The 15674-nt window shown below is 47.1% G+C and overlaps 1 protein-coding gene across 2 annotated transcripts in view; it reads left to right on the plus strand.

The window, feature by feature from the left end:
• LOC143983352 (uncharacterized) overlaps nt 1-15674 on the plus strand; it is a 59650-nt gene that overhangs the window by 26041 nt on the left and 17935 nt on the right. For both annotated transcript variants that reach the window (XM_077482937.1, XM_077482928.1), the window contains exons 6-7: nt 1016-1068; nt 14164-14285. In XM_077482937.1, the coding sequence (XP_077339063.1) occupies nt 1016-1068; nt 14164-14285 (175 nt within the window). The remainder of the gene's footprint in view (nt 1-1015; nt 1069-14163; nt 14286-15674) is intronic.

Genomic DNA, 15674 nt, shown 5'->3' on the forward strand with positions numbered 1-15674 from the left:
GTGGTCATCCGACTACATCACCGGGTGACCCTGCCCCTTAGTTATTTAAGAACTGACATGTAGCAGAACTGGCAGACAGTGCAAAGGGCTCCTTTTTTTTTTCTTTTTTGGGTGGACGGTGGCGGCAGGCATCATGACTGACAATGGATTTACTTTGGGGGACATTGTTTTTGTTTTTTTAATAAATGAATTGTCAAAGAACTGCCTACTGTATTTTTTTTACCCTACACCTTTTTTTTGGGACGAATGAGTAGGGGTACTATATACTCATTTGCATGGTGGGGCCGGATCTGGGACTCCCCCTTGTTAAAGGGGATGCCAGATTCCGAACCCCCCACACCTACAGACCCCCACAACCACTGGCCAAGATTGTGGGGAAGAGGCCCTTTTTCCCATCAATATGGGGACAAGATGCTTTGGGGCTCACTGCCCTCCCCTTTCCTGGCCTACCAGGCTGGTATGGATTAAAAAAAAATGGCATGGGGTTCCCTTCAAAATCTATCCCAGACCTAAATGGCCTGGTATTGAATTGGGTAGGGGGCCCCACATCATTTTTTCCCCTATTTTTTCTTCCCCAGCAATTCTTTTTTTTTTACATTCAGCTGTCAGAGGGGAACCCTGCTGATAACTCATCGGTAGTTAAGGACGCAGTGACTGAACACATGTAAAACGCATCAAAAAGGTAACACTTGCATATTTGGTGCAGGGCCATTGAAATTTATTACACGTAAAGAGCAATCTGCTAGAGTGAAAAAGTCCCTGACCCTTTCCATAAAACACAATGACTGAAAAACGCATAGATGTGAATGTGTACCATAGAAAACCATGTTAAATGGACTGTAGTATATTTCTGCAATCTGCACTAAAAACTGCATAGGTGTGAACCAGGTCTTAAACTATCTGTAGTGAGCCCTTCTTCATCGCCATATATTTAAGGTACAGCCATTTTATACAATATTAAAAAAATTACTATATTCTTCTATTTTCTAACTTCTAAAAATATTTGACTTTGTAGAACCGTCTTGTATAGATATACCACATGAAATAAAAGATTTTGATTTGGAAAAGGTAAGATTATTTTACTGGTACAAATAATATGATTAATGACATAAAATTACTTGAGTTTCTAGTTATTGCCAAGCTGACACTGGCATCTCTAAATGTATGAAAAAATAAACACTTTAGAGCAGAACTAAAATTTCCCAACCAACATTAAAGTGGTTGTAAAGTCATTTTTTGACTTTTACCTACAGGAAAGCCTATAATAATGCCGCGTACACACGAGCGGACTGTATGGCGTACTTAGTCCGTCGAAACACATTTCAGCGGACAATCCGCTCGTGTGTGGGCTTCAGCGGACTTTTTCAGCGTGCAGTCCGGCGTACTAAGTATTTCGGTTTTTTCGAAATTCTGTCCGTCGTACTTTGGTTTCAGCGGACAGTATGGTCGTCAGTTTCCTAGTTCGACGGACTAAGAATGGCGCATGCTCAGAAAGGATTTACACGGCGGAAGGGTGCTTTGCTGTGTCTTGGACTTCCTATTTCTAGTCCCGTCGTACGTGCTGTACACGTCATCGCGCAAGCTTTCGACGGACTGTTTGTGCATCCGTGTGTGGTCAAGTCCGTTCAGTGGAAAGTACGACGGACTGTCCGTCGGATTGTATGACGAACTAAGTACGCCATACAGTCCGCTCGTGTGTACGCGGCATAAGGCTTACTTGTAGGTAAAAAATATATCTCCTAAACCTGTATGGTTTAGGAGATATTCCCCTCGCACAGGGGATTCTTGGCTGAGAGCCCGGCAGACGCCGGACCCTGCCGGGAAGTAATATCCCGCACGCGTGCGTGGGAGTGACGATATCGCGGCTCCGGCCACTCACAGTGCCGGAGCCGCGATACCCAGAAGAAACGCTGAGGGAACATGTCAGCTCCCTCGGTGTGGATCGGTTGAGATGTCGGGGCCTCATTCTAAGGTAAGTATTTCATAATGAGCTAGTATGCGGTTCATACTAGCTCATTATGCCTTTTCCTTTGCAGGTGATAAAAAAAATTAAAAAATTCCTCAGGGTTTACAATCGCTTTAACTATTTTTAATCCTTATGCTGCTACACTAGTAAATAGGTAGGAAGGTATAACTTATTTACTTGTGTAGCAATGTCTCGGGCCTCTAGAAGCCCAATAGTGACCTCCAGGACACCCTTTAGTAGTTGCAATGTTAATTGGCAGACTCTGAGACCTCTATAGACAGCCATGCAGGGAAAGGCACTCAGCCGGACACCATATCTGCAGGTGTAAACACATTGGGAGTTATTTACTAAAGGAAAATCCACTTTGCACTGAAAGTGCACTTGGAAGTAAAGTCGCTGTAGAACCCGAGGCGGACAGGTAAGGAAAATAAAAAACAGCATTTTAGCTTGCACATGATTGGATGATAAAATCAGCAGAGCTTTCACTTATTTCAGATCTATCCCTTATGCTGCGTACACACAATCGGAATTTTAGTCGGAAAAAGCTCTGATGGTTTTCCTGACGGAATTCCGACAGGATTTCGCTCAAGCTGTCTTGCATACACACGGTCAAACCAAATTCCGACCGTCAAGAATGCGGTGACGTATAACGCGTACGACGGGACTAGAAAAAGGAAGTTCAATACCCAGTAGCCAATAGCTTCCATCTCGTATTTGAATCTGAGCATGCGTGAGCTTTTGCGTGTCTGAATTGCATACACACGATTGGAATTTGCGATAGAAAGTTTTTCCGTTGTAAAAATTGAGAACATGCTCTCACATTTTTGCTGGCGGGAATTCGGGCAGCTAAATTCTGATGAAGCATATACATGGCCACATTTTCCGATGAAAAGCTCTCATCTGTCTTTTTTGCTGGCTGAAATTCCGATCGTGTGTACGTGGCATCAGATTTAGAGCGACTGCACTTCCAAAAAAATAAAAAAAATGAAATAGTGTTTTCAGTTTGTGGTTCTCAGAAACAGTTCATTTCTTATTTACCATGCTTGCAAAATCTTGAACTGAGAATTCAGGTGATGAATGACAACTCGGGTTTCTGGGTGTACTCAGGCATTTGCGAGCAGACCTGGAAGAAAACCCCAATGTGCTGGTACATTACAGTGCCTGTACGAGCCGCCCGCTGCAGTAAATGTACTGTGGCAGCTCAGCAAGTAGTTAACAGACCAAACTGTCCAATAGGACAATAGGTCCAATAGGTTCGGTTTGCACCAGAACTCCCGAACATGTCAAAAGTTCCGAGCTGCAAACTCTATTAACCCCCCTGACGGTATTCCCGAGTCTGACTCGGGGTGGATTTTTCATACCAAAAGCGGTATCCCCGAGCCAGACTCGGGACTGCATCGCTGGATCCAGGAGGAGGTTTACTTACCTTCTCCCTCGGATCCAGCGTTGTCTCCCCGCTGTACGAGCGAGCCGTGTCTCGCTCGATACATTACATCGCCGATCTCTGTGCCCTGCGAGCGTTGCGACGCACGGGCACGGAGATCGGCGCCAAATTCAAAAAGTGAAACACACAGTATACATACAGTATAATGTAATCTTACAGATTACATTGCTGTATGTAAATATTTCACATCCCCGTTGTCCCTAGTGGTCTGCCCAGTGTCCTGCATGCAGTTTTATATAATAAAAACTGTTCTTTATGCCTGGAAACTGGAGATTGCCCATAGCAACCAAAACTGTCACTGTACATCAAAAATGATTTTAGACCAGCTAGAAAACAGCGATAATAAATTAGAATCACTCGCAGAATTGAGCGATAGCGATTTGTGGGGAGATCCGTCATCAAATACTGAAAAGTAATGACAGTGACAATTCTGCAACTGAGCAAATTTCAGTGTTTTTGATTTGATTACATTATTGAATAATTTTTATTATTGTTATATTATTATTTGGTACAATTATTTATAATTATTTATTATATTATAATTTATGATTTCATTTTTCAAACTTTATCATACCCGGGATGTCTGCTAGACTCTGGTTTGAACAGATTTAAGTGAGTTATTCCTAAGAATTACAGGACTACAATATAAAACGCCAAATTTTCATGCAAAATAATGGTACCGCTTTTAGCACCTAAAATCCGAAATAATCGTACCGCCAGGGAGGTTAAAGTCTATGGGACCTGACCTTGAAAAATCAAAAGTCCCCATTTTGAAGGATTATATGCAAGTTATTGGCCAAAAAAAGGGTATAAGGGCCGGGTACTGCCCTAGGGGACATGTATCAATGCAAAAATGTTTTTACAGGAGCAGTGATTTTAATGATGCTTAAAATTCAACGATAAAAATTAAAAATTTATTTAACCTCCCTGGTGGTACGATTATTTCGGATTTTAGGTGCTAAAAGCAGTACAATTATTTTGCATGAAAATTTGGCGTTTTATATTGTAGTCCTGTAATTCTTAGGAATAACTCACTTAAATCTGTTCAAACCAGAGTCTAGCAGACATCCCGGGCATGATAAAGTTTGAAAAATGAAATCATAAATTATAATATAATAAATAACTATAAATAATTATAAATAATTGTACCAAATAATATAACAATAATAAAAAGTATTCAATAATGTAATCAAATCAAAAACACAGAAATTTGCTCAGTTGCAGAATTGTCACTGTCATTACTTTTCAGTATTTGATGACGGATCTCCCCACAAATCGCTATCCCTCAATTCTGCGAGTGATTCCAATTTATTATCGTTGTTTTCTAGCTGGTCTAAAACCATTTTTGATGTAAAGGGACAGTTTTGGTTGCTATGGACAATCTCCAGTTTCCAGGCATAAAGAACAGTTTTTATATTATAAAACTGCATGCAGGACACTGGGCAGACCACTAGGGACAAAGGGGATGTGAAATAATTACATACAGCAATGTAATCTGTAAGGCCGCGTACACACGGGCGGACTGTTCGCCCAACTTTGTCCGCTGAACAGTGTTTGGGCGGACAGTCCGCTCGTGTGTGGGCTTTCAGCGGACAGTTTCAGCGGACAGTTTGACGAACAAGGTTTTACGGAATTTCCGAAAAACTGTCCGCTGAAACCTTGTTTCAGCGAACAGTCCGCTCGTGTGTAGGCTTGTTCGTCAAACTAAGTTCCGCGCATGCTCAGAAAGGATTTACACGCCGAAAGTTATAATGCAGTGTATAGGACGTCGTATTTTTCGTCCCGTCGTACGTGCCGTTCACGTCATCGCGCACGGTTTCAGCAAACTGTTCGTCCGTCGTGTGTGGCCATGTCCGTCCATGCTAATTTTGAGCGGACTGTTTGCCGAAACTGTTTGACGGACAAAGTTGGGCGAACAGTCCGCGCGTGTGTACGCGGCCTTAGATTACATTATACTGTATGTAATGTGTGTGTGTTTCACTTTTTGAATTTGGTGCCGATCTCCGTCCCCGTGCGTCGCAACGCTCGCAGGGAACGGAGATCGGCTCCGTGATGAATCAAGCGGAGGACGAGCCGCTCGTACAGCTGGGGGACATCGCTGGATCCAGGGGAGAAGGTAAGTAAGCGTCCTCCTGCATTCAGCGCTGCGCTCCCGAGTCTGGCTCGGGGGTTACCGCTTTTGGTATAAAAATTCCACCCGAGCCAGACTCAGGAATACCGCCAGGGGGGTTAAATATAGTGCCTGGGGAGTCCCTTTAGTCTGCCTGTAAAGTCAGCCTTCATTGCTGGTTGAGCTTTCTTTTTTTTCTTTCGGGTCTGGCAGTGGTGGTGGGCATCATGAATGTGAAGGATCTACATTAGGGAACATTGTTTTTTTGTTTTTTTTTAATAAAGGAATTGTCTTTATTTCATTTTGACACTTTTTGGGTGAATGAGTAGGGGTACAATGTACCCCATACTCATTCACGAAGGGGTAGCAGGATCTGGCAGAGCCCCCCCTGCCCCAAACCCCCCCCCCCATGTTGAGGGTATGTGGCCTGGTATAGTTCATGAAGGGGGGGTGCTTGCTTGTTCCCCCTTTTCCTGACCTGCCAGGCTGCATGCTCGGATAAGGGTCTGGTATGGATTTTGGGGGGGAATCCCACGCTGTTTTTATTTATTTTTTCAATTTTAGCATGGGTTCCCCTTAAAATCCACACCAGACCGAAAGGGCCTGGTATGGATTGGGAGGGGGGGCTCCTACGCCATTTTTTTAAAAAAAATTTCAATTGCCGACAATGTGTGTTTTTTTTTTTGCATTTAGTTATCAAGCCCATTGACAGCTGATGACTCATCTGATGTTAAAGACGCAGCAGCTTCCCATCCCGATCCGTAACAACCAACTATTCACTATGCCCTGATTGGGCAAAGCTTTGCCCAATCAGCGCTTAGAATGCACGGTGTAGCATGCAGTTCTTTGTGGGGCGCTCAGCAAGCGAACATCCCCCGCAAGTTCGGGTGTTCGCCGAATGTTCAGGCCGAATGCCCATTGCAAACTGCTCGCCCAACACTACTGTCCAACAAAAGTGACAGTTAGATGGTTGAAGCAAAGCTATTACCACTGACAGGGGTGCTTACAATGTTCAGCTTTTATTCACTTGTGTAAAACCTTTATCCCAAAAGAAAAACAAACAGTTACTGTAACTACTTAAAAATGTCATTGTTAATGTAATTGTTGATCATAGGAAATAAACATATTAGTTAACATACAGAATTTTTTTTATTTTTATATAAATAGACTCCTGTTTGTATTTAATAAAAGCAATAGTGTATCTGTAGCCAAATGTTTTGGTTTGGGATAAAGTAGAGAAAAGTTATCTCCATGACAGGTTTTTATTGGTTTATATAGCTGTCTATTTTCCCGTTGGAATCAATCTTCTCTATTTGACCTGTTGACCATTTTCACGTAGAAAGTGGTGATAATCCAGAATTTTACAGTTTCATCCATCATACAATTTAAATGAGGCAATCATGTTTCAGTGACTGTCTAAGAGGGCATTTTCCCTTGACTTTGAGGAGATTTTGTCTCAACTTTCTGCTTTGTCTCCATAACAAGTAGTGAAGGTAAGTCTCCTTAATGGGACACAAACCGCAACAAAAAGGCTTAATCAAAAAACACCTTCATCTTTACATCTAATTAATGTTTGACTCATTTTTTATATTTTATATATGCATACACTATATTACAAAAAGTATTGGGACACCTGCCTTTACACATGTGAATTTTAATAGCATCCCAGTTTTGGTCTGTAGGGTTCAATATTGAGTTGGCCCACCCTTTGCAGCTAAAACAGCTTCAACTCTTCTGGGAAGGCTGTCCACAAGGTTTAGGAGTGTCTATGGGAATGTTTGACCATTCTTCCAGAAGCGCATTTGTGAGATCAGGCACTGATGTTGGATTAGAAGGCCTGTCTTACAGTCATCCATGTGTTTATAGACCTTGCTTTGTGCACCGGTCCATATCATTTGATGGAGGGGGGATTATGGTGTGGGATTGTATTTCAGAGGTTGGGCTTGGCCTCTTTAGTTCCAATGAAGGGAACTCTTTTTTTTTTTTTTTTTTAATTTTTTTTTTTTTTTTTTTAATTAATGTTTATTAAAGAAGAGAAGCGTGTACAGAGCATAACAATCAGTATAGAAACCAATAGCAAGATCTACAACATTATAACGTTAGTTACATGGGCACATAAATATACACCCACCTCTTCTATCATAAAAGAGGAAATATAGTAGACAGAATTAGAAGGGGAGTAAAGGAAAAGGAAAATAAACAGAAAGAGAGAGATAAAGAAAAAGAAGGGAGAGGGGGGGGGGGGGGGCGGGGAGGAGGCAGACCGCCGTCAGACAACCTATTGCAAAATAACAGTAGATGTAGTAAAAACAAGCGTCATGTTCACTTCACTCTGGTTGAGACATTATGGCTGCATAACTCGAGGAATATTTGAAGGCAACCCAACAGGCCCAGATCTTTGTTGACAACTCAGATTTACCCCGGAGGGAAAGGGTCATATCCTCCATGTAATATGTGGTATCCACAGTGAGCAACCAACGCCGGAGGGTAGGGATCGTCTTCAGCTTCCAAAACTGAGGAATGAGGGTTTTAGCAGCGTTTAAGAGATGTGGTGTAATCGACCTCTTGTAGGAGCCTGTCGGCCTTCCCGTGCAATGGAACAGGACATACCACGGGTCATTAGGTACCTCCCATCCCTGGATTTCTTTAATTGTGTATATGATCGCCAGCCAGAATGGGCGGATCCTCGGGCAGTACCACCATATATGGGCATGAGTGGCTACCTCCCCGCACTCCCGCCAACAGAGCGGGGAGGACTGGGGAGAGAACCTATGTAAAACAACCGGTGTGTAGTGCCATCTGGTCAAAAGTTTATACGCCATTTCTGATGTCTTAGAGGATCCCGAGGAGGCATGAGCCAGTGTTAGGATTTGTGACTGCTGGGACGGAGACAGCTCCATTTGTAGTTCCCTTTCCCAGTACCGTAGAAAGGAGGGGGTACCCGTAGAGGTGAGGGACAGCAAGGCCTGATAGAAGTACGAAACTGGCCGCTCAATCGGGTCAGGTTCAGCAAATGCGGTTTCCACAGGTGTAAGCTCCGCCAGGGTGCGCAGGGGTTTTGGGAGCATGCGAACAAAGTTCAACAGTTGATGATGTTTCCAGCGATCCATGTAGGAAATGGAGGAGTCACCCATGATGGAAGCAAGAGGTAGCACCCCGGATGGGCCGGTGAACTGATGGAGATAGGTGTTAGTGCCCAGCCGCCACGGGTGAATCTGAGGGTCCATGTTACCCGGTGGGAAAAAGTTGTGACCCACCAAGGGCATCAGGGGGGAGTTATGCAGCCAGCCATTTCTCTTACAGATAGAGTCCCATACCATCAAGGAGGAGTGTGTAAGTGGGGACGTGGTAGGCAAAAGGGTTCGGAACTTCCTCGGTATCCACATCAGCGTGGAAGGTTCAGCTCCACAAAGGTCTGTTTCCACATTTACCCAGAGTTTCGTGCCCTTGCAATACTTTAAGTCAGAGAGTCTGGTCAGCACAACGGCCCTATAGTAGAGTTTGAAATCTGGTACAGCTAAACCCCCGCTACACTTAGGGCGGATGAGGAGTGTTCTATTCAGCCTGGGCCTTCTCCTATTCCATATGTACCGGTATACCATAGATGTCAAAATTGTAAAAAACCCCACCGGTATTCCAAACGGGACCATCTGCAACATGAAGAGCACCCTGGGCAGCAAGTTCATCTTAACCAGGCCTATTCTTCCCAGCCAAGAATGTCGTAGCTGGGACCACTTTTGGATATCGGATCTAAGAGTGTTGAGTAAAGGCAGAAAGTTAGCGCGGAAAAGGGACGATAATGAGGGCGTTAGGTAAATGCCCAAATATTTCATGGAGCTCAGCTGCCAGTTAAAGGGATAGTTCTTTTTCAGGTGGGATACCTGTTTGGCGGGTACAGAGATGTTTAACATTTCCGATTTGGACATATTGATTTTAAAGTTTGACACCGCGCCGTAGGCCGAAAACTCGGACATAAGATTTGGAAGGGTGATCAGAGGCTGTTGCACGTAGAACAAAATATCGTCCGCGTAAGCCGCGTATTTGTGTTCCGTCGTACCAATGGTAACGCCACGTATATTCGGATTTTGTCTAACAAGGGATAAAAATGGTTCTAGGGATATCGCGAATAAAATCGGCGAGAGCGGGCACCCCTGACGAGTGCCGTTGTATAGGGTGAAGGGGTCACTAAGGGTTCCGTTAATCCGTATCTGAGCTGTGGGGCAGTGGTACAACGCCGCTATTTGGGAGCGCAGAGTGGGGCCTATGCCCAGGTGCGCCAGCGTAGCCATAAGGAAGTCCCAGTCCACCCTGTCAAACGCCTTCTCAGCATCCGTGGAGAGTAACAGGGTGGGCTGGGCAGTCCGCCGCACATATGCCATCAAGGAGAGTGTGCGGAGAGAGTTATCCCGCGCTTCCCTCCCGGGGATGAATCCTGTCTGATCCCGTGAAATCCATTGTGGCACCAGGGGGAGCAGCCTATTCGCTATAGCTTTAGCATAAATCTTCGCATCTATATTCAAGAGCGAGATAGGGCGGTAGCTCGCGCAGTCACTAGGGTCCTTGCCCTCCTTGGGTAATACCGTGATATGTGCATGAGTGGTCTCCGGGCGAAGGTCCCCGCCGTCCGAGGTCACGTTAGCATATCTGGTCAAGTACGGCATCAGTATGTCAGCGTACGCTCTATAATACGAGACCGTGAGGCCGTCTGGACCCGGTGCCTTACCGCGCGCCATAGCTTTCATGGCGCCCAGAAGCTCCGCAGTCGTCAACTCCCCCTCCATGGAAGCCAAAACCTCCTCGGAGAGTTTCGGGAGAGCGGCGTGGGCCAGATAGTCCCCAATAAGGCGTCTCCGAGCCTCTCTATCATGGTCCCCCTGGTGCACCCTATACAGGCGCTGGTAAAAGTCCCGGAATGTCTTGGCTATACGGGGTGTCTCGAACACCAAGTCTCCCGAGGGGTTCTTAACTTTGGCAATAAACGCTGCCTTCTTCCGCTGTCGCACCGAATTAGCCAGCAGTCTACTGGGCCTATCGCCCCACTCATAAAAACGGTGAGCTACCAACCGCGCGCTACGTTTGTGGTCTAAATGAAGGAGAGACTTCAGGGTCTCCCGTTTTTCCGTTAAGGCGTGGAAAAGGGCTGGAGTCTGGTTCAGCTTATGTCGGCGTTCTAAGTCAGTAATGTCCCGCAACAAGTTGGCCTGTTGAGTTAAGCGCTCCCTCTTTTTCCTAGAACCCAATTCTATGAACTTTCCCCTAATATACACCTTGTGGGCCTCCCAAAGCACTCCCGGTGAAACTTCAGGACTGACATTAGTCTTAAAATAAAACTCCAAACTATCACCCATCACCTTTTTATCCGCTTCTTCGGCTATAAGGTCCTCGTTCAATTTCCAATTAGTGGCCTTCAGGGGTATGGACGCCACGCTAATGGTTAAGGATATCGGAGCATGGTCCGAAATGGGGGAGGAGTCAATGCTTGACTTCACTACGAGCGGAAGATGTTGGTGGTCAATGAAGCATAAATCTATTCTAGAGTAGGTTTGGTGCACCGGGGAAAAGTAGGTAAAGTCCCTTTCCCGTGGGTGAGCAATTCTCCAGACATCCATCAATTGTAGGTCATGGAGTCGAGAACGTATATACCTTATTCCCCTGCCGGAAAGCGAGGAACCACCCCTAGAGGTGTCCAGAGTAGGCTCCAAGGGAACATTAAAATCGCCCGCTAGGAGAATGCATCCACGTGCAAAGTTCCGCAGGGAGCTAAGTGTGGAAGCCAAGAAACGCACCTGGTTTTTGTTAGGGGAGTATAAGGTGGCCAAAGTACACTGCATGCTGCCCAAGGTGCCCCGCAGAAACAGAAAACGTCCCGCAGGATCACACAACATTTCCTCAAACGTGAACGCGGTTCCCCTACGAAGCCCGATGGCCACACCCTTGGCTTTAGAGATGTCCGAGAGGCTGTAGTACCACGTAGGGTACTGTGGTGAGTGTAACCTAACTCGAGTCGTCTGCGTGAGGTGGGTCTCCTGGAGGAAGACCACGTCCCCCCGCAAACGGTCCAGTTCCCTATATAAATTGTGTCTCTTCCCTGGGGCGTATAGGCCCCGTACATTAAAAGATACAATGTTCACAGTAGCCATGGGGTCTCAGGAGGAGGAACCGCGATCACCACAACATTATCAATACAATACCAAGGCGGTCTGCCGCCAGAGAGGGGGGAGGGGAACAGAGGAGGTGGAGGCAGTAGACAGAAAAGGTGAAAGAGAAGAGGACAGGAGAGAGAAAGGCAACAAAAAAATACAAGGCCCCACCTTAGTGGGAAAAACAAATTGAACCAAAAAAGGTGCTGTCGAGAAACAGCCATTAGTGCACGCATTACTATGCCGTGCAAGAGCGGGCTGCGTGACCGCCACAGGGCCCCCACGCCCGCCACCCCAACGGGGGAACGGACGCCGAGGCCCCGCGCCGGGCAGCCCCCGCTCAAAAAGGGGGAGGCGGGACGCAGGCAGCCGGGCGCAAACCACACCATAAAGGGCCAAGGCAGCGCCCCGCGGTCCGGTGCCGACACCCAGGCGACAAAATCTATGAATAACATCATCCAAAACCTAAAGCGCCTGTACAGAACAATATTGGTATAAAACTGAGGCGGTAGGGTACCCAATGGGGGGGGGGAGAGGGGAACCATGAGTCAGATACGCTCCAGAGGCACAGCGAGGAAGATGAAGAAATGTCACGCCAATAAAAAGACAAAGGGCAAAAGTGCAGCGATGTTCATATCCAGACTGAGGGCCCCCTAGGGGTGCTCAGCCCTGACCTGCAAAAACACGTTGTCGCCAGAGGCGGTCAGCTTCCTCGCACAAACTTAGTAAAGGAAACATTCAGGCGGTATGCCCCACAGATGCAAATAGACGTCCTGAACAGGTAACCAAGCTGAACAAGTTGGTGGGCAGGATGCCCTTTCAAGGGCGGCAATCAGGTGCAGAAGTACGGCGGGCACGGCTCACTCTCTGCCAGCCCTGGTCGGTCCCAGCGGGCAGGGGCGGGATGCCTTCATGCCATCCAGGTAGTTCTGGGGTAGGAACGGACATATCCGTGCAGAATTTGGACAGCTCCTCCGGAAATCGAAGTATTGCGGTTTTGCCATCTCTAGATGCGATCAAGGCCGCAGGGAAGCCCCACCTATATTTAATGGACGCCGCCCGGAGCAGTTCCGTGAGGGGCCTTAAGGCCCTGCGTCGATCCAAGGTTTCTTTAGCTAGATCTGGGAAAAAGGATAGCATCGCCCCATGAAAATCAAACGGATTAGCTCCCTTAGCTTTCTGCATAATCAGTTCCTTTTCAGGATAATGGTGGACCCGGCAAATAATGTCCCGTGGGACGTCTGTAGCAAGATTGCGTGGGCGGAGTGCCCTGTGCACCCGGTCAATCTTCAAAGGGGCGTCAGGTGCTCGTCCCAGAAGGCTATTAAAAATGCCCCGAACGGATGGTAACAGATCGTCGTCTCCAGTCGCTTCGGGAAGTCCCCGAATCCGAACGTTATTACGTCTGTTACGATTCTCTTGATCTTCGATCTTGTAAACGGTCGTACGATGCGAAATGGCAAGTTGACGTGTAGTCGCCTGGAGGGATCGAATAGCGTTCGCGTGGCGATCGAGACGTTGCTCCGACTCTTCAACACGAACCAATACTTGTGAGAGATCCGAACGAACTGCGGAGACCTCCTTCCTGATGACCCGCTCGAGGTTCAGAAGCATGGCGGCGAGATCGGAGGTGGTAGGGAGATCGCTCACTCTCGGCGCCGCTCCGGCGGAAGGATGTGACTCACCCTCGGCCCCCGAGCCCGCCGAGGACTCGGGCGAGCGCGACCTCCGGTCCGGCCCATCGCGGGATGCGGAATCCACTCTACTCCGCGGCTTGCGGCCTAGGTCGTCCTGCTCTTCCACCTCGTCCGGTTCCACGGAAAGGAATCGCTTAATCGACCCCGTCGAGGCTCCTTTCTTGGGCAGAGACTTGCCCGTCCGCCGGCCCATCACTCAGGTAGGAAAAATATGAGTTTTTGGATGATTTTATGTATATTTCTCGGTGTCGGCCTCGGAGCTCACAGAGCACACGTCTGCTCTAGCACATCACCAGGCCACGCCCCCCCTGAAGGGAACTCTTAAGGCGTCAGCATACCAAGACATTTTGGACAATTTCATGCTCCCAACTTTGTGGGAACAGTTTGGGGATGGCCCCTTCCTGTTCCAACATGACTGTGCACCAGTGCTCAAATTCAAGGTCCATAAAGACATGGATGAGCGAGTTTGGGGTGGGGGAACTTGACTCAACCCGATAGAGCAGCTTTGGAATTAATTAGAGTGGAGAATGTGAGCCAGGCCTTCTCGCACAACATCAGTGCCTGAACTCGCAGCACTTCTGGAAGAATGGTCACTCATTCCCATAGACACACTCCTAAACCTTGTGGACAGAAGAGTTGAAGCTGCTATAGCTGCAAAGGGTGGGCCAACTCAATATTGAACCCTATGGACTAAGACTGGGACACCATTAAAGTTAATTTGAATGTAAGGGTAGGCGCCCCAATAATTGTAGTAATATGGTGTATATATGTTAATATTTTAAATATGTATTACTTCTACTTTTCAGTTGGAAGGTAAATGGAAGATGGTTGCTGGTGCCTCAGTTGTTCTAAAACATGATATTGACATTTCAACAGAGATTCACTTTATGGTGGATGGGGACAGAGTGACAGTATCACTGGGAGAAGGGTAAGATGTGTCTATATTACTGCCATTTAATTGTTTAAATCCTAAATAATCCTAAAAAAATAGTGAGGGCGCATTAATAGCCTCTTTTTGGTTTTATAATTTTAATTACAAGCTCTCCAGCACTACCCCAAACTCTCTTTGCCTGGTAGTAAAATAAAAATAAGGAATGCTGAGATCTGTGGGAATGCAGCGGTCTATCTCCAACAGTCCAACAAGGCTCATGCCCAGTCACAACTACTTCTATCCAATCAGCAGGGAGTGAGAACATCGATGACCTGAGATTAGGAGTTGTGATAATGCAGGGGACGTGTCAGACCACTAGAGAGTCCCTAAAGAGACTCAGATACCTCAAAATATTGCTTAGGTGTGGAATTGTTTCCTACCATAAAATGACTGTTTAACTGTTGAAAGCCTTATATTTTTATAAATGATTCTTTCTCAAAAAACTTTTCTTTTTTTTTTTTCACCACCCCACACATTCTTTACTGCTCTCCTCAATAGGCACCTTATTCAGACCTGAATGAGGAAAACAACAGCTTCTGCTCACTGTGAATGGTTTGCTTCAAACACCATGCATGTCTGTGCATAAGCTGTAGGCAGGGCAGGACTTACCATTGGGCTTGACTCAAGCCCATGGGCCCCACCCAATACGGGGCCCCGCCGAGATACATAGCCAAGTGTACTCAGCTCGGCTACGCTCACAGTCCCACCCTATGATGGATATAACACAGGGACTGGGTGTGACTGTGAGCCGAGCCGAGAACTCTCAGCTACTCTCGGCTCCGCTCGGGACTGCGAGAGGACCTGAGAGCTGTCGAGAGGACCCGAGAGCCGCCGAGGGCCACCGGGAGGACCGGAGAGCCCCCGAGATACACAGGACTCTGTATCTCGGCGGCACCATCAGTGGCGTAACTAGAACCTTCAGGGCCCCAATGCAAGAAACCATGAAGGGCCCCCCTGAACCCCAGCCAGGGCCCTTCCCTCCGAGTCCGGCGGTCGAACTCCAGGGCGTGGTCACAGGTATGACCTTTGTGAGCCCTGCAGTTCCACCACTGGTATCAGTATTTTTATTTTTATTTATTTTTAGGTGCCCCATTGGGGGACTGTCCCTAGGCAGGATGGGGTCCCCGTCCCCAGAAGAGATGAGGTCCTTTTCTCCAGGGCAGATGAAGTTACTGCCCCCAGGTGAGAAGGGGTCCCTGTCCCCAGGGGAAGTGGGGGTCCCTGTCCCCACGTGAGAAGGGGTCCCTGTCCCCAGGGGGAGATGGAGGGGGTATGTAATGGTGTGTGGGGGATGGGGTCCTCTCACTCACCATGACCAAGCTGTAGGCCATGCACTCATCCATGTTGGCCTGGGCTCCATCCAGTGTGCTGCACGGGCGATCAGCT

The sequence above is a fragment of the Lithobates pipiens genome, unplaced genomic scaffold (genome assembly GCF_037356315.1).
Source record: "Lithobates pipiens isolate NorthernLeopardFrog02 unplaced genomic scaffold, aLitPip1_a1.2 Scaffold_1, whole genome shotgun sequence".
Lineage (NCBI taxonomy): Eukaryota > Metazoa > Chordata > Amphibia > Anura > Ranidae > Lithobates > Lithobates pipiens.